Source organism: Dermacentor andersoni, chromosome 1 (assembly GCF_023375885.2).
Source record: "Dermacentor andersoni chromosome 1, qqDerAnde1_hic_scaffold, whole genome shotgun sequence".
Taxonomy (NCBI): domain Eukaryota; kingdom Metazoa; phylum Arthropoda; class Arachnida; order Ixodida; family Ixodidae; genus Dermacentor; species Dermacentor andersoni.
The window spans coordinates 309,679,767-309,706,740 of record NC_092814.1 but is presented as its reverse complement, the minus strand read 5'-3'; the positions used below and the strand labels follow the sequence as shown (position 1 = coordinate 309,706,740).

The following is a 26,974-nucleotide window of genomic DNA, read 5'->3' as shown; positions in this document are numbered from 1 at the left end:
TTGAAAGCGATCTGTGTCAGGGGCCGAGTCGATGGCGGCTCGTACCCTTGTGCATGCTATATTCACGCCGCTCAGTTTATGTGGAAGTGAATACTTGTTGAAGTGAATACTTCGTGTAGCTGTCTTCAAATATGCTATTGCAATTGATGGTTCACATTTCGGGCGAAACTGGCTTTGTAGAGGTGGCCACGGAAAAAAACTTGCTCAAAATTTTACGAGCGCAGCCCCCAATCTCACGCATATTTTTCGGGAAAAAAGTGCGTTCATTATGCGAGTTAATATGGTATAGCAAAGCAATCGTAATTCCTCTTCGAATTCCCACTGAAATTGAGGTATATAGTGCTATATAATCTCGAGCGAGGGCTGCACTCCTGAATGGGCTGCATCCCTAACTTGGCATGCCCAGAATTTGGAGAAAAAATTTGGGCTAGTATCACAGACTTAACGTCGCCAAGACTGATGAAACAGCAGAGCTGTTTGCTCTCCTTTCACCCACCTAAGCTTAAACTTAGCTTAAACTCAGCTCAATCTTAGCTGAAAATTTTTTATAAGACACACTCACACAAGGCCTAGTTAAATGCATATCTTTATTTAACCATTCAGCATTGCTCAACCGTTCATCGCGATGTGTGGTGTCATATCACCGTTTTGCTTCTGCTTGTCTGGCCCACAAATCGGGATCGTCACCCATCTTCCGGTGCTTAGCTTCGGCAGCATTAGCCTTATATTCAGGATCTTCCTGCTTACGCCTCATACACTCACGAGTGGCTTCCCTCCTCTTTCTAATTCGCTCGATTTCTTGTTCAGGAGAAAATATATTCTTTGGTCTGCCCATCTCGTCAGTAGACCAGATACTGATGCGGCTGGCACACACATCGCATCTCTTCCAGGAGAGCACCTGCACGTCAGAGCTTACATCATCACCAGGTTCAGCCAACCCCATTCGATGCACCTCCTCTCCACGGCAGCTGCACCACGCCGTGTGCTCATACACAGCTGTCCCTCTCCCCCGCCTTGCTTATCCTCTCCTCGCTTAGCTTTCCCCCTCTCGACTTTGCCAAGTGGAGTTTTCTGTTGACGTTCGGCACGACCAGAGTTCAAGCTTAAACAGCTTCGCTGTTAAAAAAATTATGTGAATCCCACGCACAGTGGGAATCAATGTAAGCGAAGATTTGTGTGCTGTTTGCTTTCATTGACGATAATTAGAGGTAATGTTGATGGTGAATGCTTAACTTCTTCAGCATTTAGTGCAATACGAGAGTGGTGAGTTGATGGCAAATGTTACCTTGCATGCACCACTGCTGTTTTTCTGCGTAGTACACAGAAGACACAGCGAGATGTGTTTGCTTGAGGCATTGTTGTTTATCATTGTTCATATCCTCCAAGAAGGTTAGTATGGTCATTCCCTCACACGGCACATCGCATTATGGCAGAAGTGAATTATGGGTCTGTATGTGCCAAAACCACAATTGGATTATGAGGCACACTGTAGTGGCAGACTATAGATTAAATTTGACCCCCTGGGGTTCTTTAAAAGGCACCTAAACCTAAGTACACGAGCGTTCTTGTATTTTGCCCTCGTCGAAATGTGACTGCTGTGGTTAGGATTGAACCCACGACCTCGAGCAATGCCTTAGCTGCAAAGCTACCATGGTGGGCACAGAAGTGTTGAAATGACATGCGACGTCTAGATGCTATGGTGCTACGATGTCACCTAGATGCTACGCACCGTAGCATCTAGGTGACTACGCAGAAAAACAGCAGTGTACTCTGTGTACTACGCAGAAAAACAGCAGTGGTGCATGCAAGGTAACATTTACCATCAACTCACCACTCTCGTATGTGGCTTTGAGTCTGCATGCCGTGCGTTGGTTGTCCACTTGACATATTTCCATGGTGTTTATTTTTCAGAAATATCAGAAACATACCGTACCGTACCTTCAACCCATCTTTTCAACTTCAGCGCCATCTTTTCTATGTTCGGTTAGTTATTGCAGCCCAGTTCAGCCAGCTCCTTTGACTCATCTGTCAGGAGTCTGCAATGGAGAGGAAGTGTTTGCTGTCATACGACGCTGCATTTCAGATAAAAGTTGTTGCATATGCCAAGGAGCACGGCAAGTGAGCAGCCGGTTGCGACTTCGGCATTGACGACAAGTGTGTATGAGAAGTGCGTGCGACAAGTGCGTACAAACAAATCGAGAAAGGTGTTTGGTGGGAAAGTGTGCAAGTTCTCGAAACTTATAGTTGGAAAAACTCGACCAAATGATACAGTCCCGTGTAAGGGCCACACCTCATCAATCTCCTGGAAAAAAAGGGCTGTCCTTAAACATGTCTATAGGGTAAAATCTTGTTTCTACAAAGGAAGAATTTTATATACAGCAAAACCTCGTTAAACTGTAACTGCTTAAACAGTAGTTTCATTTTAAAAGTAGTTAAGTCAAATCCTTGACTCAGCAGCCATTGAACATGATTCGTTTTGTATCCGCATAAACCGTACCAGCTTATTGCGTGCGTATCGGTTAACACGTAGTGTTTGCACTTTTCATAGCACAATTACGGCGGTAGGTCGGCCAGGCAGAAGAACGAGCCTAAGAGATCAGAGCGGCCTCCAAACGCAAATGCAGAGGGCGCTTGGAAAGGTGAAGCCACGTTAATATCAACATCATTTTGGCACTGAGCCAGAGAGCGTTGTGGCTGGCTAGTGATGGCCTGTGTTGTGGCATCATGCAAGCTAGGACTCGTGTCATGCCGAAGCTCGGACAAAAACCGAGTGCTCAGCATAAAAGAAAAATTGGACATTGTTTGTGCTATCAAACGTGGCACAAAGTTGGCACTGGCATGCGAGAGGGATCTGCCGTTGAATATGGTGCGTGGCATCTGGAATGCGAAGATGGTTAGCAGTGCTGCTGGGACTGTGTGATGCCCAAATATGGGAACAACGGTTCGTGTACTCAAAGGTTTTAATGGTTCTCTTAGGCGGAGCCTCCGAGAACCCAATTAAGGACAAAGCCGTTAGTTTCGAACACACACACAAACTTTTAATGGAACTAAAAAAGGCTTAAAATAAATGATAGAAAGAAATAGAAAGAATAAAATAAACACTCAAATAGACATCACGGCGGTAAGACACATTCGGGGCTAGTGTGAAGCTAACTAGTGCGCGAGTCCGGGCTTGCCACGACGGCAGGGACGCATAACAGTCTTGATGCGGAGACGCGGCGACAAGTTGGCGAAAGGAGTTGCGCCGGTCTCACCAAAGGTCGTGGTGTAAGTCGACTGACCGGGCCACCAGAGCGCTCCAGCTCTGGCTTGGAAAGGTAAAGCAGGCGGCTTGGTGGCACGAGCAGACGGCGGCGGCATTCTGACCGGGCAGCTGAGTGTAGAGCTCGGGCCCGTAGCCCGACTGCTCTTGTCCTGCCCACGGGCACAGAAGCTCGAACGCCGGCCTCGGGCAGCAGGCGGCATGACAGACAAGGGCGGCGTTCTGGCCGGGCAGCTGGCGTAGAACTCAGGCCCGTAGCCCGACTGTTCTCGTCCTGCCCACGGGTGCAGAAGCTCACCGGCCTTGAGGAGCTGACGGCACGCTCGGGTAGACTGGCGACGCACAGGAACGGGCTGGCAGGAGGCCCCGGTCGGGTGAAGTGCTGGTGGCTCGGGTCCGGAACCCGACGGCCCGTCTTCAACTCCCGGTCCGGTGGTTGACCTCCTCCTGGCGTCGCTTCCTGGAACTCTCCCAGCGTCTCCCCGGCGTCTCCTGCGTCTCCCCCTTTCTGCCAGCGCACCACGCTTTTTCTTCTCTCTGGCCGATTAGGCATTCTCCGATTGGCTGCCTGACGCCCCGTGGTCTTTCCTAATTGGTTTGCTTTTCTTCTTTTAGTTGTTTTTCTTGCGCCGTGCGTTCACGTGCCGGACGTTCTTCGGCGTTGTCATTTTTCTCCTTCCAGCACGGAATTTGCCTCGGCGCGCACACTCTTTGTTGTCTGCTCCTGACCGTCCCGATCACCGCACCATCTCGCGCACCACACATCACAGACTGCAAAAAGTTGTCCGCTACGAAGTTGGGCTTTTCAACATCATTACCTCAGTTATTGCCGAAGTGTCGCCTGACGACAGTGATGAGGACGACATGGAAAGCGTCACCACAGGCGATTCAGGCCCAACAATAGCAGAAGCTGTGCGTTGCGTCAGCCTCCCGCCGGTATTTGCTGAGCTTAAGGGAGTTTAAGGCCGCTGCAGTTGCTGCTAGGCTGCCGTGGCATCAAACAAAAATAAGACTTTTGTCGCGTGAAGTGAATAAATACTGCGTGTTTTTTGCCCATTTATCGCATTCTCTCTGAGTTCAGTTTTTGACAGGTAAGTGGGCGATGTCACGCTATTTCCGTTAAGCAGTACTACCGTTTAGTACGTACTTTTTCCGAGCTCCGGCCAACACGGTTTAACAAGGTTTACTGTATATATGTAAATAAAATGTTATATATATATATATAATGTGTCCTATGTAACTTGTGCCAAAATTAAAAATATGCATGTGCCATGGTGCCACGTAGCTGGACAGAACTGAAGTAATGTTGTTTGCCATACTTGGAGCAAGTTGGACTCTTTTTTGTATTTCACCTAATTACATAATCAGTTATTATTAATCAATAAACTGTTCAAATATTATATTCACAGCAAAAGTGTAATTGAGAAAATTGTCGACCATCATGAAAGATTTCTGATCCAGCTTTCTTTTGCTCAGTACTTGCTACATAAAACCTTTTTCCAAGCCTGAAAGAAAGCCTCCAAAATACAATAAGGTGCCACACAGCACCAGTCATCTTAATGAACTTGTGACAGAGACCAATCATCCACGATCCTTTAATGGTGTGCTACAGGATTTTGTATCAGCTTCGTTTTACTCAGGGGTAACTCATCACAACAAACGAGAAAGTACATTATTCTTGCTTGAACCAAAACTGAACCAGAATGTTACTTTTTTTTTTTCACTGCAAAGCAAAACTGAAAGTAAAGAAGAATGGTTTTCGGTTCAGGTTTGCCACCTTTTCTAGAGCTTTTCATCCATGTATTGCCTGCACATGTGGCTCAACAATGCTACCTCATTTCTAAATACTCACCATCTTCTCCGTGGTTTTAAATGTAGCAGCACCTTTAGTATAGTTTTCAGCGTATAGCATTAGGGGGCAGACTAGGTATTGTGCTAACGCAGCAATATTTGTATTGCATCCAACACGTGAACTTGCTAGACTGTGATGTGGGGAAAGTACCTAAGACAGTGGCACACATGCTTGTTGCTTGTGGCCAGTATGACTTTGAACGACAGGCATTGATCTCTTCATTAGTGCCAATTAACAACAGGCTGTCCAGTGAAAAAGTGTTGATGGGCCACTGACTGGACATATCAGTGAAGTGAGTCATCAAGGCTCTTTTAGAATATTTAGTCAACACAAGCCTAGATTGAAGCATGTGAAGGGGCCCTTCGAACGCTAACATGTGTATACATTTAAACCACTATATAATCAACTTTAATATAATGAAATTCTCGACATAACAAAGTATTTAAGTTTTTATAACTTTTTGCCCATAGAACATCATGTATTTTGAAACTTAATGAAGTGCATTTATACACAATTTCAATATAACAAAATTTTGCTGCTGCCATGAAGGAATATTGAGACAATAAATGGAAACTTCCATGGACACACATGGTCAAATGGTTGCATTACATCCAGCTGCTTGTTAATGCATCTCTCAAATTGTGCGACCGAGAGCGACCGCTGAAGCGAAGCAGCCAGTGTAATGTGTCATATAAAGTCCAAATGCGACAAGATCGTATCGCACCCCGCATGCTGTGTACTTTGGGTGCGAGAAAGTGTCTGAGGGTGGGTGTCTGAGGGTGGGTGTCTGAGGGTGGCTTGATGAGTGCCGTCTTCCTGCGCAAGCAAAGGGAAATGGCGGAGGGGAGTGAGCTCGCAGTAACACGGTCAAGCAAGGACAGGGGAGGGTGTGGAGGTCAGGTTGGCATGTGTCTCCTTTTCTAGCATGGCCAAGGCTGCGCATGGCTATTAGTGTGGCTGAGCACATATGCAGCTGGCACGCCTTGTTTTAGATGTAATCTGCCATGTGTGCAAAGACTGGGCGAGCTGAGATGATGTGGCATCAGGCGCTGTTTTCCTGTACATATAGTGCTGGAGATTGCGTAATCTCGGAGACTGGTTGAAGTGAAAGCTAGACAAAGCATTCACTCCCCATTACTGGCGCTTTTCATGATAGTGTCACCCCACTGCGGGTGACACCATCAGCTGCGGGGTAGGGATGGGGTCGATATGAAAGCGTGGCTGACTTTGCTTCGTAACTCTGATGTGGAGATATTGTCACGGTACTATTCCTCTAGAGGAGTGTTGATGAAGACATTTTCGATCTGGCACGCACTCTTGAACATGCAGTTCAGCGCTTGATTGCCTTGTAAATATATGGTAAATATGTTTTCCTTTTGTGTCTGCCTTGCCGTAACATTTTGGTGGAGGTGCTAGGGGTGTGACGCAAGACAGAGCTCTGCAGTTGCCGCCGAGTCATCCCTCTAGGCATGTCTACTGCCAGTGAAACTGCATCAACGGCAGCTGCTATGCTAGCTGTCATCCTCTCTCCACTTCGTGAACTTGGGACCTTTTCTGGCACTGATGGCAATGACATCAACGCCTGGATTCGACTATATGAGTGCATAAGTGCACATTACAGGTGGGACCTGACCTTGATGCTGGTGAACGTCAATTTATCTAAAGGGAACTGTGAAGGCGTGGTTCAATCACACCGAAGAGGAGTTCACAAGCTGGAGCGTATGTAAGATGAAACTTCGTTAGTTGTTTGGCCCACCTACAGGCTGCCAGTGTGCCACCAAGAAAGAACTTGCCTCGTGCGTGCAGACATCTACCAAATCATGCCTGACGTACATTCAGGATGTTCTGGCCCTTTGCCGAAGAGTTGCCGTCAAGATAGAAGCCGATAAGTTCGCGCACATACTGAAGGGGATCGTGGATAGTGTTTAAAGACCCTGATAGTGTTTAAAGACTCATCGACAGTCAACGAGGTTATTACTGAATGCCGACGCTCCGAAGATGCTAAAAGCCGACGCATCGCCCACCACTTCACCCACCTTTCGACCATTGCAGCGACATCAACGTGTGAGGACGTTCGTATGGCAATTCAGCCTTCAGCATCGAAGACTATCACCCAAATTGTCCAACGTGAAATTGAAGCCACATCGCTCGCCCCCCTAATGGGAGGGGAGTCCAGTGATCCCCAACCAACCATATCGCTTATACAATCCATTGTTTGTCAAGAACTGGCAAACATGGGCCTTCAAACCATCTGTTCTGTGAACCGTCCTGATATTTGCGTTTCAGCCGCCTTTAACCCTCTCCAATGCCATTGTCCTACTCTGAATCATCATGATCCAAATGCATGGAGGACACCTGACCAAGCCAATTTGCTTCTGATGTGGATGGGTCGGACACATTTCATGGACAAATTTCATGGTATTGCTAAAGTCCTTGGCCCTCGCCTTTTTGAACAAGCTTCTCCAGCTTCCGCTATCCACCCCGGAGTCAGCACCAGGTACCAACCCAAGCTGAACCAGAAACTTCTGCTGAGAACATTACAACCGCTGCCCAGTACAGCCGCTCACCCTCACCACGATGCTGACTTTCTCGTTCACCTCAACCGCACCGTTCCCCGTCCCCATCCTACTCCTGCCGTTTTTCTTCAGGAAACTGGCTGCTGCAGCTCCTGGAGGTGACGCTGCTAATGCGACCTTCCCTCAAGTTCCTCTGTTGATGCTCCTTACCAGTCAGATCCTGATCGACGTTGAAGTGGATGGCCTACCTGTTAGTGCTTTGATCAAAACTGGCCACCATATTTCTGTTATGAGCTCTCACCTCCATCAGCAGTTGAAGAAAGCTATGACCCCTGCCCCATCCCATGTTGTATGTATGGCCTGGCCAATGGTGGTAGGTCTCCCGTAGCTGGCCTCTGTACTGCACGCGTCAGTGTTGCCGGCCATCCAAATTGTTTTGTTCATCATTCTCACCCACTTTTCCAATGATGCCATCCTCGTTCTTGTCTTTTTATCCACCCACTCTGCCCTCATCGATTTTTCTGCTGGTACTGTACAGCTTGACCTACCAAGTGGAATTGATCCACCCAGCCCAGTCAAAAGTCGGCTCTGTTCTGCTGAGCACATTTGTTTGTCACCGCAAGCCGTGACTTGTGTTGCTGTTACGCTCTCTCCACCAGTACATGACGGTGACTATGTGCTCGCTCCCATCACTGCTGTTGTGTTGATACACAGGATTGGTTTTTCACACACTGTTATAACTCTATGTGACGATAGGCTGTGCTCACAAGTGCTCACACAGGGCATTTCCCTCATTATGCTGATGCCCTCCTACGATTATGTTATCTCGGCGTTGTCTCTACCTGATGTTGCTTGCTCGCACACCACCGATATCCGGTTTTCTTCACCAGATCTGTCTCCTACCGACTTGAATGGTCACTCCAGTGGCAATCTCCTTCGGCTCCTCTCCTCTTGTCAAGTTGCTGGCAGTCCACGCAAAATCTCCAGCTGTCATCTGTCCTTTTGACAAGGACCACAGGAGAAGCCCAAGGGCTGCAGAATGGCTTGATTATATCTTTGGTGAGCATCTTGTTGACTTATTTATGAATGATGTGGTGCTGATGTGATGCCCATCCGATCCACCGATGGCCATACCCGGTATCTCCAGCTGAGCGCCACATCATTCATAAGGAAGTCAACAAGATGCTCACCAAAGATACAGTCAAGCCATCCTGCAGCCGTTGGGCCTCTCCTGTGGTTCTTGTTAAAAAGAAAGATGACAGCTGGATGTTTTGCGTGGACTGCCGGCAACTTAAACAAGGTCACCAAAAAAGACATGTACCCGCTCCCACACATAGACAATGCCCCTGATTGCCTTCACAGCGCCAAGTACTTTTCTTCAATTGGCTTTCGGTCAGGGTACTGGCAAATCGCCGTTGATGACATGGACTGTGAAAAAATTGCTTTTGTTACCCCTGACGACCTTTATCAGTTTAAAGTCATGCCCTTCGGCTTATGCAATGCCCCGGCCGCCTTCGAGTGCATGATGGACACATCCTCTTACAAGGTTTTAAATGATCCATTTGCTGTGTTATCTTGGTGACATAGTGGCGCGGCTATCGCCACCAGAGCCGGTGAAGAAGACAACTCGCGTGCTTATGGAGTGAGAATAGAACATTCTAGCATGCTCGACCTGAGAGGCAGTTACCGTGGCTACGACAGCTACCTCTTTGCGCCACCTCCTACAAATTGGTGACACTTGACGACCAAGCCCAGCCATGCCAGAGTCAACGCACTGAGTCTACCAAGGTGCAAGGGATGTGGCCTTCCTCGGTCCGGCAGACGTCCCGCAGTTATAGGGTATCCAAGAATTCTACACCAACATGCCAGACATCTGGTTCCTCCAGCTGCTCAAACACTTCCATATCAACAAGGTTCCAGGCTCCAGCTGCCACCCCCCAGCCCCGACTACTACGAGGATGTGCAGGCTGCCATACTTGCTCACTACGTTACCTCAAGCGCTCAGTCACAACAGCTCTCACCATTTGAACCATTGAGTTATTTCGCGTCTTGTTGTCCCATATCGCCTGTGTCCACCCGTGCCAATCGTCAGTACGTGCCGGCCCCAGCAACAAACCTCTACACAGTCCATGAGCCACACAAGTCTCCACACAAGTTGCGAGCTGCCAGACGGTCTTCTTTCGGAGCTCCAACTTCTACCAGGCCCGAGCATATATGAGAACCTGCGGCAGGTTACGATTTTGCATTACAGCATAACTGTGGCTGCGCCTCGCTCACAACCTACACTGCTGGTGCTGCCTAGTACATCTCTCTCGGATTGCGTGAACCAGACACTACCAATGATGACAGTATCTGCTTTCTGTAGCCCCTCTGACGAAAGCCCTAACAAATTACACAACAAACGAACAGCGGCAGGACGGACCACACCATCTCGAGGCCAAGGTCTTGCTGCTCATCACAATATGCCGCTCGACACAACCGTGCCCGCACCTGAAATGGTGATGCAGCATGAATTGCAAGGGCAACAAAGCACACTCTTGACACTCGCAGTTCTCTGCCACTGCCACCATTGTACGTCGTTCAATGACGCCGTCTTCAATGTTGTTCCCCTCAATAGCCTGAACTCTCAGCACGCGTCAAGAACCGGTCAATATGCCTCAATCTTTTTGATGAGTTGCACCACACTAGGTGTGGAGACGTCGACAATGCAAGATGACGTCCTCAACGCACAAGAGCCTTGTGTCCAGACACTTTTAGCCACAATCACCAGAGCGCTATTTGTTCCCTTCACCACAACACAGACTTTACCTTGGTTTCTCAGCGGACGCTACCAATTGCCACTCATGTATATAGGCTTGCAGTCTTTTTGCTATACATGTGCCTTTTGCACATATTTCAATTGAGCTTTGCACTGGGAGGGGGGGGGGGGGGCCTGTAACGGCATGACTATCGCCTCCAGAGCTGGTGAAGAAGAAAATGGCTTACATGCACATAAAGCGAGAATAGAACATGCTAGCGCGCGCAACCTGAGCGGCCGCAGTAGCTGCCGCTCCCGAGATCCTGTGACACCATGGCTGGCCGGTCTAAATAAGCTGTGGCAACGGCGGCTACCTCTTCATGCTGCCTCCAACAACATCATTGTATTTTTACCGACGTTTGAAACGCATCTCAACTGACTATCCTCTATTCTTTCTATTTTCACAAAGCTGGCCTGCAACTTAATTCACCCAAATGCCACTTCGGGCGTCACCAACTTGCAATGCTTGGTCGTCTCGTCGACTCGACCGGTGTTTGTCCCAACCCTTACAAAGTTCTAGTCGTGCAGAAGTTCCCTGTTCCGACTTGCACCAAGGAAGTCCGTAACTTTCTGGGACTGTGCTCCTGCTTCCGTCGTGCTGCCAACAATTTCGTGGAAATCGCATGCCCTCTTACAAACTTACTGAAGAAAGGCGTCTTGTTTTTTAGGGTGCTGTACATGCTGCGGCTTTCTCTTCCCTCATAACATCACTTACCACACCACCTGTCCTTGCTGATTTCGACGTCTCCGCTCCAACAGAACTCCATACTGGCACCAGCGGCCACGAAATTGGCGCTGTTTTCTTCTAGAATCAGAATGGGTATGCCTGTTTTATCGCCTTTGCCAGCCGTCTCCTTTCCCTAGCCGAACAGAACTACTCCATCACGTAACGGGAGCGTCTTGCTCACGTTTGGGCAGTGGGCAAATTCTGCCCCTATTTACATGGCCGGCATTTCACCTTCACTACCAATCACCATGCACTTTGCTGCTTTTGTCCCTTACCCTTTATTGACGAGTGTTGCCTATAGGCAACATACCAGAAAAAAATTTTTTCTTGCCAAGTTTCGGTATTGAGTACAAAGTTTTTTCCTAAATGTTTTCGGCCAACACTGAATGACAGGCAGCAATCGTCATTTGTTGGTTTAGAGCAGGAACACTGGGTGAGGAAGAAGAAGTTTGGTACACGACAGCCTGCCTTTTGAAAGCAAGGTCAGAGGAGACAGACTGATGCACGATCGCTGGCTGCAGTGGCGTCACACATGTGATGTAAAGCAAATGAAATGTGCACCTATGGTTCACATATGATAAGAGCTGTCTATACTAATTGAAAACAAAGCCTTAGGTGGCCTAGGGTGAAGCCCACTTCCAGTTTTCTGCCTTGGGTTTTTCCCCATTTCTAGAAAACTTTCTGCAAATATTTTTTTTCTTTTTGTTGATTATGCTTATTCCTAAAGTATTTTGCATATTTAGATAGAAAAGAAACATTTTTTCTGGTTATATATATGTCTCGACCTTAAAGGGCTAAGGATCCCACTGGGCTTCTTGGTCGCTGAGCACTGTGGCTTCGAGAATACACCCTGGCCAATTGCACTGGTATGCTGACTGTTTTTCCCAGAATCCCATGGATCCACCTGAAGCCTCTGACAATGTGCCTGCATGTGTGCTCTCATTCTCTGCTTTAAGCCACATCCGTGAGGAACAGCACCGTGATCCCATATTGCGTGAGCTTATACAGAAGCTGGATTCCTCAGCACCCGATCCGCCCTTTGTGTCTTCATGCTTAAAGACAGCACATTATATCGCCACAACGTCCACCCGGACAGCGTCGAAGTGCTGCTTGTTGTTCCTACACATCTACATTTGAGCATTATTGGCCAGCTCCACGACGCCCTGACCGTTGGTCACCTTGAAGTTTCCCAGACCTGCAACCGCGTTTGGTGTCACTTCTTTCACTCTGTTGATTGCCACATTACTGCATGCTACTGCATGTGCCAAAGCCAAAAGAAACCATCAATACCTCCTGCTGGTGTCCTTCAGCCCTTTGAGTACCATGTAACCCCTTCTTCTGAGTTAGTCTTGATCTCCTCAGTTCTTTCCCTGCCTCCACTTCTGGAAACAAATGGATTGTCATTGCTATGGACCACACTACCCGACAGGCAAGTACACGCACTCTTCCTACCAGCTGTGCTACGTATGTCGCCAATTTCCTGCTACATGATATTGCCACGTGCATAACAGTTGGCTGTGTGTGCGTTTGCCACTTCTGTAGAAGCTGAGGACAACGGAGTGAACTGGGTGTTGAGAACGATGAAGACACATTCTCAGTTAAGGGGTCGAATGAAAACTGTCTTCTTCCTTTAGATTAAACTCAGTAGTTCTTGCCATATGTATATAGTAACAGGACTGGTGGAGGTGCTGGGTAAACTGCTCCATGCACTGTGACCAACAGGAAGCTTCGAACTTTGATTGCAACACCTTTGGCGCTGACCTTCAGCGCAGTCAGCAACACTAGGGCTACCACCAGAACTGGACCCTCTCTCAGTAAAGTGTAGAGCCATGACAACCACTTCAGCGGCTAGCCAGGCTGGAGAGACCACCACTCCACCTGCTCTATGGATTTTAAACACGCCATGAACTCCAAGGTGGTTTCACGGTGATGCTTTCGAGGATGTTGAGGACTGGCTGGGCCACTACAACTAAGTTGCCAGCGTCAATGAATGGGCTGAACACCGGAAGCTCCGGTATGTCTGCTTCGCCCTCGAGCACTCGGTGCACATCTGGTTTCAAAACGACGAAGCTAGTTTGGCAACCTGGCAAGAATTTTGTGGCCATTTGCGCAATACCTGAGGAAGTCCAGACTGGAAAGAGCAAGCAGAATGTGTTCTCAATTCCAGGAATCAAAGACCAAATGAGTGTTGCCATGTTCGTTGAGGACATGTCACGGCTGTTCTGGCGAGCTGATCCTGGAATGACAAGAAAATACGCTTGTTGATGTTGGGCGTGAAAGAGCAGTTGTTCGCAGGTCTTGTGCGTGAGCCATCAGGTACTGTAGCCGAATTCCTCAACGACGCAACAAAGAGTGAGCGTATGCTACAGCAGCAGTCGTTGCGGTATGAACGCCCAATCAACTTTACATCTATCTTGTCACCCATGGCAACTCCTGATTTGACGACCTGCAGGGAACTCGTGCACAGTATTGTACATGAGCTGCAACAAGTTCATGCAGTGTCTCCTCAATCCAACATGACTGCTTGTGATGTGGTACGTGCAGAGGTCAGGCAGCTGGTACAACTGCTGATCATGCCACCCGCCGCAGCCCCTCTCCTGTTGTACGCCAAAGCCTTAAGAGCTGCTATTCTGGTAGTCGGCTATCTGTCCCGTTCATCTACACAACAGGCGACACAGTGCTTCTTGAGCCCTCTGCCTTCCATAAGCCCAAGCCTAAATCTGTGGAAATCCAATATGTGGCGCACTCCAGACAATCGGCCACTCTGCTACCATTGTGGTGAAGCAGGTCACTTATACCCAGAGTGCCCATACCACCAGATGGGCCTTCCTGGGTTTCGCCCAGATGCATGTCGACCTCGTGATGGTGAGCGTCCCCGAGCTATTGCCGAGTATTTGGCAAACCACCAGTCCCTGAGTCTCTCATGGTGCCAGTCCTGCACTCCATCTCCTTGATGTTCTATGTCACCTGGCCAGCACTTGCCGTCCGCTCATGGCATTGGGGGCAGATCTGTTAGGTCCCCAAGCGCATGTTGAGGAAACCAGGAGCAGCGACCTCCGGGGGTGGGGCCGCTGCTGACGGATCTATAAATCATCCTCCTTCCCCGATATGTCAGCTGACTGTCACCGTTCCTCTTTCACACCCACATGCTGTCGGCTACAAAAGTGTATCCGCAGACATCCCCATACTGGTCGACAGCTACCCAGTCACTTCCCTCATGCGCACTGGCACTGATTATTCTGTTATAAGTACCGAACTAGCTGCTGAGCTGAGAAAAGTTGCAACGCCTTGGCATAGACCAAGCCTTTGGACAGCAGGTGGTCATCTCTTGACACCGATTGGGAGAAGCACTGCCATTCTCCAAATCCATCAATCAGCACGCGTTGCCTCATTTAATCATGTTGCGCGAGTGCTGACTGAAAGTCATCCTTGGGATGGATTTTGTTCATGAGCACAGTGCTGTTATCAATCTTCAGGAACTGATTATAACGTTTTCTGATGACTACGCCCTGGTTGTGCAAGATAGCAACACGTGCAAAGCAGCACTATGTTGTTCGTGACACTGTAACACTCTCGCTGCGAACTAGTACGTTCATAACTGTTGAAAGCGACTGCGACCATAATAGTCGCAGCATCGCTGAAGGAAACCTGTTGGTGCTCTTGACTCGGCAAGTCTGTCTTGCCCGCACCATTATTCAGCTGAACCGCAGGATGACTGAGCTTTTAGTGACTTTTAGTAGCTTTTTATAGAGGCATTGTTTGGGTATCTGCAAAGGTCAGCCGATTGTAACGCTACTATGGATTTGGCCAGTGTGATATCAGGACTGGATAAGATACTCAAAACAGGCATCGTGTCTTCCTCAATGTCCAGCAATGTACACCACTCCTCATCATTTTCCAGTGTCACTGCCATTTCTGCTAATGTGAATCCCAGCACTTCAACCACAAATTATTGTTTCCCCACTACCACCAAGGAAACACTGTTGCAACTGTGCCTATTGCTCAGTCAGCGTCTTCCAGATCCGAAGGTAGCAAGCATTATGATGATCAACAGACACATTGTTTGTGTGATTAAAGAACACTGGAACTGTAAACACTGCATTCAACTGGTTGAAAAGCCAGTTGGAGACTCGCCAAGACATCGGCTCATCAAGTATCAAGATCATGGAGGCCTGAAATACTCAACGGACGAACTTGTTTTGGTGTTGACGGTGCTGAAGGCCTTTGCGGGCGTTGTGCTGCAACATAGAAAGGCCATTAGCAGCCACTAAAAATGAGTGTGGAACACGTCATTAAGGTTTTGATGGAGGTTCCTGTATTGGTGTGCGACAAGGAAGGCCCTACACACAGAAAAATCTTTTCAGAACTTTTGTGCGACGTTTATTATGCCCCTGCTTACAAATTATGCGCTTGACATTACAGACAAGAAATCTGTTGCAAAGTTGTATGTGGAAAAGCCGCTGTCATGCAGATTGCTCAAACTGTGAATAGACGTCCTGTAATGTTATTGCTGTGAGCATTGCTAGGAAAGATGCCAGGCATAAATGAGTGAAAGTAGAACTAGCCCAGCCGTTCAGGGAAATACCTGCCACTCGATCTGTTTTTTCAGCTTGAGTACACGACCTGTACCTACACGACCTACAAACCTGTTGTAGGATGCTTCCATGCCAACGTAAGCTGTCGGCTATCCAGTGAGCGCCGCTTCAGCTTTTTGCAAATGCAAAAAGCGCCGCACTGCGTATGAAGAGAGAGCTACAAAGGAAGGGGTGCGAAGTATAAACCTGACAGATGCGTGATGTAGGAGAGGGACGGAGGGTCTACTGCTTCTTCACACTTCTCCACCGGAATGGCAGCGGCGCACACTCAGACGCACCTGTGACGCAAGCAGTCGTATTATCTGGGTAGTGTCACTTCACAGCAACTAACTGAAATAAGGCACAAGTGCTCCCATTGGGAAGCGAGCGATTGCACTGGCATTGAAAAAAAAAATCGAGGAGGCACTGGTCGTACTAAAAGAACTTCTACCCTTGAGCAACTGGGCATCTCCTTGTTGTTCTGTCCTCTCCATGCGCCAATATTCTGTCTACCTGCCACGATTGAGCCCTCTTTGGGCCATTTGGGATTTATGCATACCTTGGCCTAAGTTTGCCAACACTACTACTGACCTAAGCTCGCCCAGCAAGTCAAGCATTATGTGAAAACGTGCCGCGACTGCCAGTGCTGAAAGGCTCCACATCAGCACCCAGCCGGTTTCTTGAAGCACTGCTAATCGCCCCTTCACAGAAAAAGTTCTAGGACACTGGTCCAGGAGGGTTTCGGCCCTCAAGGCCTTAAGGGCTTTGCTGAAGTTTTTCAGGGCTTGTGAATTGTGCGACCGCCTTTGAATGTTGTAGTGCATAACATCGCATTACTGTGTGAATTTTTCTTGGTTGTTTTCTCTCTTTCTCCTTTCATTCCTTTTACCCCTTTCCCCAGCACAGGGTAGCCAGCCGGTACTTACACTGGCTAACCTCCCTGTATTCCCTTCCCCTTTGTCTCTGTTACACTGCCAACACAACCACTTCAATAGATTGGCATGGACTTGCTCGGGCCCTTCCGTAAGTCTTTTGCTGGCAACTGTTGGATCATGGTTGTGACTGATTATTTGACGCGATACTGCAAGACTAGAGCCCTTGAGCAAGCCACTGCCAGCGATGCCACACACTTTTTAATCCATAACATCGTCCTCCAGCATGGTGCACCAGCAGTTATCATAACAGATCGTGGTACATCTTTTACAGCACAGATTATGCAAGACATCATGATGCTTAGTGGAACAGCTTATTGCCGAGCCATTGCATACCATCCTCAGACCAGGGGTCTTACAGAGAAGTTAAATAAGACAATCGCTGACATGCTTTCCATGTATGTCAACAGTGACCACAAGAACTGGAACAATGTTTTGCCTTACGTTACACTCACAGCACTGTTGTTCAAGAAACTACTAGGTTCACTCCTTTCCTGTTACTCCACGGCAGCAAGGCAACCACCTTGCTGCACGCCATGCTCCTAACCAACCAATACAACATTACCATTGAAATGGAGGAATTTACTCGGCTCGCAGACACAGCTCGCAAGCGAGCAAATCCAGAATCAGCAGGGCATAGACTTCCAGAGGTATAAGGCTCACCATCACAAGGTTATCTACCAACCTAGCAACCAAGTTTGGGTATGGACCCCAATTTGCCAACGCAGATAGTCAAAAAAGTTACTGCGCCGCTACATCAGCCCTTACAGGCTCCTGCATCTCCTCAGTGAGGTCAGCTGCAAAGTTCTCCCTGAAGACACAACTCGGCGATACCGTCACGTGTAGCCCATGGACATTGTCAATGTTTCCAGGATGAAACTGTACCATTCACGTTCATGAGTCCATTCTCATTTCCACTCGCCTTCATCCAGCGTGTGTGACACTTGCCTCTTCAGAAACTTCGTTGGTGTTGCCGTGTATATGCTTTGTCCTTTTCGTTTTCCTCTCTTTCGCATTTGAAGCATAGAGACGATGCTTTCTGGAAGGGGGTAATGCCATGTGCATAACAGTTGACTCTCTTGTGAGTTTGCCGCTACTGCGGAAGCTGAGGACAATGAAGCGAATTGGGTGTTGACGACGATGAAGACGCACTCTCAGTGAAGGTGTCGGGCGGGAACTGTGTGTTTCCATTAGATTAAACTCAATAGTTCTTGCCATATATATATATATATATATATATATATATATAGTAACGTAACTATATCATCTTGCATCATAGAGCCTCTCGTGAACTCCACACCGACCGTGGCCACTACTTTGTCTCCAGAGTTATCAATGACCTGCTTCACTCCTGCACGACAAAACACAAATTTACGATGGCTTACCACTCGCAAAGCAACGGCTTTACTGAACAATTCAACTGAACGCTAACTGGCAGGCTTTCTATGTATGTCTCTTCTGATAGTAAGACTGGGATGTTCTATTGCCCTTCGTTACATTTGCCTGAAATTCCTCCCTTCACAAATACCATTGGTCTTTTACCCTTTTATCTTCTGTTTGGCTGCAACCCAACGTTACCTTTTGACAGTATCATTCTCGCTGCTGTCCATTTGCCCACTGAGCACACCTGGAATGCCATTTCCAGAACTAACTAGGCACGCCGAATTGCTCATGATCGCCTTGCTCTATTGCAAGACCACCAAAGGGACTGGTGGTCTCCCATCATGGCGATGTTACCTATGCTCTGGGTGCCCTTGTGCTTCTGAGGACTCTGACTCTACGTGTTGGACTTTTAAAATTTGCCTTCTCGGTACTCCGGACCCTATCGTGTATTAACCCTTTCGCTGTCGGACCTTTCTGGGCGTGACGCACCCCCAGTGTCGGCTTGGTTTCAGGGAATGAGCATAACAGGGAATGAACATAGCAAATTATTTTTGATTATGATTGGTATACAAATAACGTAGTCAGTGCAATATGCACATTTCAGTGTTCTGCAGCTGTTGTTAGTAAACGTCATCATCATCATCAGCCTGACTATAACATCCGTTCAACATCGGATTCTGACGATGCGGAACTCGTATCTTCCTCGCATGAGACGCTGTCCGAGTCCAAATCCGAGCTCGGCTCGTATTCTGAATCGGAAGAGCCACCGCTCCAAAGAGCAGACGAAGGTCCCGCGCGCTCAGCCATCCGAAAGTAACCGCGCGCCGGGAGGATGCGCTTTCAGTCGCCCTCACAACGGAGAGAAATGGAACGTTGTGTGATCAAGAAGACAGAAGGAGATGAAAAAAGGCTAAAACAAAGTTCGAAGGGCTTTACGTTTACTGCTGCAAGTCGGAAGCGAGGGTGCGGCGAGAGAGCGAAAGCAGCAATCGAGTCACCCTTTTCGGAGAGGCAACGGCATGTGCTCCTGAACTTGACGCGCCGTAGCAGACACACCAACAGAAGAAAAATAAAAACCTTCAAACCAGCGGAGATGGCAGAACAACCCTTAAACCCATAACCACACGCGTGCGACGCATGATCCAGTGAACGCGGAGCCACCGCGCCACTCAGCAAAGAGAAAGTGGGGAGTGGCAGTCACACCATACTCTTCAATACATGGACTAACACAGGCCGGGGCGAAAATACGAACTTGTAGAAAGAGTCAACAGATGGCGTGGCCAGTCCAGGAGCGCCAGCTTTGCGCTCAGGTGCGAAATTTTGAACGCACAATAGAGAACGTACCGGTACGTCAGTGACACTGTGGGGGGGGAAGCGCGATGACGTACCGGTACATCCGTGACAGCGAAAGGGTTAAGGGTAACAGATGTTATTTACAAGATTGGCCTGCCCGAGTCTTCCTCTCCCTCCATTTAACCGCCTGCAGACATTGTTCACGTATCGCGCCTTATACTTTACCGCTCGCCCACACCATAGTAAGCGCTGTGACGGTGTTTCAACTGTCAGGGGTTCTGTCACAGTACTATTCTTCTAGAGGAGCATTGACAATGAAGACACTTTTGATTTGGCGCAAGCTCTCGATCATATAGTTCAGCGCTTGATCACCTTGTGAATACGTTTTCCTTTTATGTCGACCTTCTTGTAACAATATCATCGACACGGCATGAACCAGTATATTTCATCACTGGCTCTGAAATTAAAGAAAAAAACACATTTTTTTCTTGTTCAAGTTTGCTTTTTTCCGATTGCCCATTATTTCCAAAAATTTTGCGGCCTCTTCCTTGTAATAAAAATCCAACGCTGACTGTACTTATTTGCATAAAAGGTTGAATTTCAATATAGCAAAATTTTGATATAACGAAGCAAATTGCCAATTTTACTGACTTCATTTTATCGAGGTTTACCTGTAATTGCATCCTAATGCCTGTCCTCATCATTATTCCTCAGTCTCCTATTCTTCTCCTCTTCCCTTTCTCCCTGAGCAGAGTAGCAGGCTGGAGGACCTCTCCACGCTTCCTCAATATATTCTCCTCTCTCTCTTCCTCAATAAAGTTTCGCTGTTCATAAATTCCAGCATTGGTGTTGGATCTGAATAATTCCTATGTAATTACATGTGGCCTAAAGAACGAACAAGAAGCATAATCTTTCAGTACAACTTAGCAGCAGCATCAAGTTTCTGTACAAAATAAGTTTGTGCTGTTTTTCAGTAATTATTCTCTGGTTATGGAAATCAACTTGAACCGGTTCAAACTGCTTTGAACTGGTTGAACGTTCTTTTTTTTTCTGCGGAGTTGAACTGGAACAGAACTGTTTCAGAAATGAAAACCATAATGAGAGGTTTTGGTTTTACACCCTCATTTTACTGTACATTTGCACCATGAAACCAACAGAAAACATGAAATACAACTCTGGGTTTTCGTTTTTAAAATGTATAGCTTTCTTTGCCTCATTCATCTGTTTTCGTGGTTGGCAACACTCAGTGGTCAATGGTTGATGGTTATTAGTAGGGGCGTCAACGGAAGGGGAGGACTGTCACATATGACCTCTGTGGTGTCTGAAGGATTGTGCTCGGCAATGACAACCCTCCTCTTCTCCCACCCCTCTCCCCCCATGGGGCAGCTGTTGTAGAGGGCTCTGAGAGACGAGCATGGCAGTTTTTTTCTTTGTTACTTGAAGATCTTTTCATCTTGACGCTGTTCATGTTGACTGGCATGATGTGTGAAAAGACCCCCCCCCCCCCCCCCCCTGTTTTCTTTTTGCAAGGACATTTAAGGGAAGTGGTAAACAAGGAAAACTTCAAGGTATACGTATGTGCAGTTCTGACGAAAAAAGATTAGCACAAGTGATTAGCGGGCGGAGTGGTAAAATAGCGACCTACGGTGCTGTTTGATGTAATAGTTATGCGGAAACCCACAAGGTTTGTGCAAAGTAATTAATAAAGGGAAAAAGAGACATCCACCCAATCGTAGCAATTGCTTGTTAATTACTTCCCTCCACCTTGCGGGTTTCTGCAGAACTACTACGTCAAACTTTTGCTTTGCTTCGAGTTGTCAATAAATTCAACTTGGCTCTGCCATCTGCTAGCCGCCTGGTTAGCTCAGATTGTAGAGCGGCTGCCTCGGAAAGGCGGTGGTCCCAGGTTCGAGTACCGGACCAGGATGATTTTTTCTTCAACTGCGAGGCTTTTTTTTTTTTTTTGAGGAACCCATATGGGTTTCCTTTGTAGCAATTGCTACGATTGGGTGGATTTCTCTTTTTCCTTCTATTAAATATTTTGCTGTTGTTCTCGAGCACGCCGATAGCAAGAGTGCAAAACACATTCCATTTTCCAAAGCAGGGATAGCCGGCAGAAACCGACCCATCTTAAAGCCTGCATTTCTAAAGCTATTATGTGCCTCACTTTTCGGCCAAGCTATGTGCCAACGAGGCTGCAGGCTGCGATAAAGAAACTACATACCATCGCTGATAACGCCCGCGCATAAAGAATAAATTAATGGGCTCACGTGTGTAGCCTCATTGGCGCATAGCTTTGCTGAAAAGTGAGGCATATTATAGCTTTCGAAATGCAGGTCTTAAGATGGGTTTATTTCTGCCGGCCACCTTTGCTTTAGAAAATGGAATGTGCCTGGCACTCTCTCTATTGGTGTGCTCGAAAACAACAGTGCCGCATGTTGCGATTTTGCCACTCTGGCCACCAGTCACTTGCGCTAATCTTTTTCGGTGGGGACTGTATACCTGTGATAAAAAGTATGCAGATCATTGGTTGTGTGAAAAGACTGAATTTCTAGGAAACTGAGTTTAACCCCTTGAAACTGACAAATGCACTGCAATGTTTGCAATGCTGAGTCTGAGCTGCAGTCTTCAGTTTTAGGTTACATGTCGTCGAGGAAATTTGGCTTCTTCGCGGAACCGCTGGTCTGCATAGTCTCGATCACGGGTGTGCAGTGCCCACAGAATGAAACGCAACAGGGAGCATTTAGTAGAACCCAGCATAGGAATCTGGTCACCGAAGGTGACGCCGACTCTGATATAAGTGTATATGCCAAAATTGCGTCGATGCGACACGAACTACAGCTGGTGGAAGCGAAAGTATGCGCATTAGTTAGCCCTAAACTGACATGTTTCATTTCGTGAGCACTGTACATATAGCGTACAACAAAGAGAGCAATTTATCTTTGTAAAGCTGCCCATTTTCCTCACTGAACACTCATCAAAGCTAGTGACATAAGCAGTAGTAAACATTTTCAGTTTGAATACTAGTTTAGTATCTGTGTGGTCGGGGTCACAAGCAATCCTAAAGTTTTATCTTAGGACACCAGGTAAATGGTGCTGTGTGTCAGCGAACCTGCATACTGGAAATTATTGACATTGTGTTTGCTGCTTTGACAATCCTGAAGGATTTTACTATTTCTTGTTCTGAGAACTCCCTTTTTCTTTTTCTTTCAGATGCATGAAAGTGTCGACAAAGTCATCGTGCAGCAGACCATGTCTGATATTCTCTACCTTGTGGAAAATGAAAGTCAAATGCGGTTGGATGCCATCTACTTTTAGTGTTGAAAGTTCCTTCCTTGTTTTTATTAACATATACAATATCTTTCTTTTTTCACGTGAGAAAAAAAAAAACAAAGTATGTGTGCACAGATTTTTCATCCTCACAGACAAGTCTTCCATTATCCAGTGAGGGCTACATGTGAAAGTTTTAGTTTTAAGGGGACAGGGAAAGAGTGTTTTTATGTTGTATACTTTTGGCTACATTTATGGCCCCTTTTTTGTTCGCTTTAGGCATAGAACCTCATTATAGATCTATATACTCCTACATATTTGAGGTCATTTTAATTAATTCAAGCTGTTATTTTGTATATTGCTTTGCTAGTATGCCTTTTGCCCATTGTTGTTGCAGTTTTTGTAATAGCTTGTATATTGTATAAGAGCCTTTGTTGGTATGGCGTCTTGGCAAGTTTTTATTATATACATTATTTGTAAAACAAGTTCTGTTTGGTGAATATTGTCCTTTTATTTTCCCCCCACTCTAATGTATGTTGTCCTGTGTAGGCAATGGAACTGGGAACCTGTTGCTGTATATATATGTATAGCACCTTGGGGATAGCCTCCAGGGAAAGACCTGGATACATGCTTGGGCATTTCAACTGATGCTCGTGTTACGAAATGTAAGGGCTGTGTCAAATCTATCTATTCTTATTGTGTCAGAATGCCCAGTGAGCACATTCTTTTGAAGGGCCCACTCACTAGCTTCAGACATTGAAGACAAGGACATTTAAGATCTCTAGCACAGAGAGCATGCATTCACAATCATCTGTAGAAATTATGTCAGTGGATGCTGCAAAAACAGCAGGAAAATCAGACTAAAGTCCTTCTCAATATACTTATGAACACAGCCAATCTTTGTATAATCCTCTGTGGCATTTCAGATGCATTGTGCGTATCACAAACCAAAAGGGGCTACATTAATCGATTAAGCTTCAGTAAAAAAGGCTTAACCAAATATAACCACACTCTTTTCATTGGCCACTGAGGCAAAGGTTGTGTATGGGGTCACCTCCTCCTGTTGTAAGGCAGGCAGGGCCCATTTGCTTGCTGCATGCATCTGCCATGTGTTGACCTGTTGCTGCTATTGCAATAATCATCTTTGTCTACACTTGAAAGTACGCTGATGAGAAAGTTGGTGGCTCTTTAAACTTCACTTACTCTTGCTAGGGTGAGACATCACCTGCTCTTGTAATGTTCACAGCGAATGTTGACTGTTGCTTTTGAGGTGGGCTGAGAAAAGCAGCACCTTTCATGCCATGTGAATTAGACTTGTTTGCATTTATTACCTGCAGTGGTTCTTGCAGGAAATATTGTTTTGTAAACATTTTTTTGGCATCTAGTTAGAAACAGCAAGAATCTTGCAACCCTTGTTTGTTATACCACAAGGATAGGTGCATGTGATGACCTGAATGTTGAGTACCAGCGTGCTGTCATGCATTGCATTTTGTTTGGTTCAGCTTTTTAAATAAAAAGAAGTTATAACTGGGTCTTTATCATGCTGGCTGGTGGTTCATTGACTTGAAAATCAAGGCTCATCATATGGCGATGGTGATGCCCCTTGAAGAATCTGCCAAACGTAGTGAAACTGGTAAAGCTTGCGTTCTGACTAAGTCAATTGGCGATGCTTGTTCATTGAAAACCAAGGAAGACAGAAGCCACCTGTTGTTTAGGTGCATTTATAAATTAGCCAACTTTCTTTTTATTGTATGTGATGCAGCATGTGTAGAAAGGTGGCAGAAAAAGAAGTGGACTGGCTGCTGGATGGAATGAGGCACTACTCTTTTAAAGTTGCACTAAAGGAAGGCCAACTGCAATAAAATTTTGTACCAAATAAAAAGCCTAGTCCCAGTTAACGTAAGTGTAGAACAGCCTTTATGCAAAATTATTACGTTTTAAATACGAGTTGACGCGAGACGGAAAGCTTGCAGAAATAGATATTTTGATACCAAAATTTTAAACAAAATTAAACACTACTGTTGCCGCTTGTCATTCCCTAGAATGTTGAACATTTGGAGGTCGTGTAAGCTTCACTTTGAGTGGAACCCAATAGCATTCAAAGAATCCTGACTGCTTCTCACGCTTCCCGGCAACTGCAACTTCTGTAACCGTAATGTTTACCGGGAAATGCTGGCGCCGAATGATATGGACGAAGGCGACCTTTCTGGTAGAAACACAGTCTCTTGCATGGGCTGCAATGCGGCAGAGACGAATGCCATCTGGAGGTGTTAGAAGGAACCAGGCATGCCGCTTTGTGGCCTCCAAGATATGCGTACGCCAGCGCGCACAAATGGCGGATGCCGTGGTAAATCTATGAATGGTAGAAACACTGGAAAAATGAGTTTGAGTTTCCACATAACAGAAATATGTTTTCTTGTATATTGAAATTACAATCCTACACTATCATGTCTGTAGGTTGTGTGTAAGTCGTACTTTACAATTTTTCTAACGTATTTTACTTTGAGAAATTCAATTAGTTAACCAACTTTGCACTACATGGAGAGTGCATGGTTGGGTATGCGTGGTTTGGTTTTCATAGTTCGGAATGATTTTTGCTGAGACGATGGTTGACGCTGGACGCCAACGCTGGATTTTCTGCGACACAGGGCCCTTAATGCTATCGCCTTAAAAACAGTGCAACGTGTGGGCATGGCCTCCAATATCTAGTTTCGCCCGCGGCACGCTGAAGATCTCTCGAGGCAGTTTTCTGGGATTTCTGAAAATTCTGGCTGAGGCTAGTTACGTCCTGTAACATGAGAATGAAATTTCATTTTAGCGCAAAAGAAAATGGAATCCAGCAACATTTGTTGGCTTTTTCTCTTAATCTCCGAGTATAAGGAGCTGAAAACCCATGAAAGCTGAGTAGTAGTCATTGATGCTGCAGTTTTCACACAGCAGTAATTGCAAAGGAGAACTGCAACCTTCAGACCTGACTTTCTCTGATGTTCAGTCCTTTCTTTTTCCTGCCGAACAAATGCTGAGGTAGTACCAAACAGTAATGTGCAGCGTTTGCCTCTTTGCTCTTGACGTCTACGTTCCATCTCGCCTACTTCATGCAGCATAGTGGAGTGTCAGTCACTCAGTAATGAAAGCCAGCTGTGTGTTTTAGAGAAGAGGGCTTGTCCATCATGCACTCATAAGCCATACATGAATCTTACGTTCAGTCAGCATCATGCAAAAAGCGATCAGAGGTGGACACTGGAAGAGTCCACCTGGTTTTGTCTTCTGGTTGGCTGACATAACCCATGTTTTCGCTGTGCTTCACGGAATTGGTGAGATGGAGTATAGAATGCATTAAGTGCTTTTTAGATATCGTCTATGCAGCTGAACAGCATCTTACAGTATGTGTGTAAATCTTTAGGAATTCAGCAAGGTTATCTAGGCAAAATTTTGTTTCACAGCACCCACTATGAAGAAATGAGACTGCTCCAAGCAGAATATGACTTCGACCTTAAGAGAGGTTGAGCCGATTTAGGTTCTTTGGTACAGATAACCTAAGCTTTCTATGTTCAGAAAATGAGACAGGCTAGTGCTTGCAATTGGTCATGACAACTTTCCACTTCTAAAGTGTGTGGTGAGGGAAATTAAGTGTTCGATGTCTGAGGCAACATCCTACCATCTGTTAGCTATTTTTTAAATTTTATTTTATACGAAGGCCTGTGGAAATACGGAATGAGGAATGCATTTTCATAGCATCAGTGCATGATTCAGCTCCACTCACTTTCACTGGACTACCTTCGCTGTATGATGAATGCAATGGCATTTGTATGCATTGTTGCATAAGTTTTGGTGTGTTCTTGAGGTGCAGAATGTAATAGAAATGCACAGCTTCTTTGGCATTATGCAAATAGGTTCAAATGCAGCAAATAGTATACTTCCATGGGACTTGTATTGCAGCACGTCTACCAAGCTTTCAATGCATCTTATAAATCTGGAATAGGTCTGAATTAATTTAGAGCCCCTCACTATGACATCTCGCATAGACAGATTATAGCTCCAATACCTAAAACCCCGTAGTTCAATTAATGTGTTGCGTGTGTAGTGGACAGTATTCATAGAGCCCCACGGTGGAAGAAGAGACTAGCACCATCAGGCATATATATAGGCTCGACAATGGTAGCCGTGACATCAATGCAGTCACCTGATAAATAGGTGGCAATTCTTTGTGGGCCTTCTGTTCCTGCAAGTTGGTGACCTCGGACGTAATACATCACAACTGTATACGCAGGGTGTCAACCAACCGGGAAAACCGGCGAAACCAGGAATTCTCAGGGATTTTGGATAGTCTGGAAATACCCAGGGAAAACTTAGGGAATTTGTGCTTCT

At 46.4% G+C, this 26,974-nt stretch overlaps 1 protein-coding gene across 1 annotated transcript in view; it reads left to right on the top strand.

Moving 5' to 3' along the window:
- ash2 (Set1/Ash2 histone methyltransferase complex subunit ash2) overlaps positions 1-24,140 on the top strand; it is a 110,152-nt gene extending 86,012 nt beyond the window's left edge. Inside the window, exon 16 of the mRNA XM_050196301.3 lies at positions 22,550-24,140. Coding sequence (XP_050052258.1) covers positions 22,550-22,654 — 105 coding nt within the window. The 3' untranslated portion in view covers positions 22,655-24,140. The remainder of the gene's footprint in view (positions 1-22,549) is intronic.
- The last annotated feature ends 2,834 nt before the right edge of the window (positions 24,141-26,974 follow it).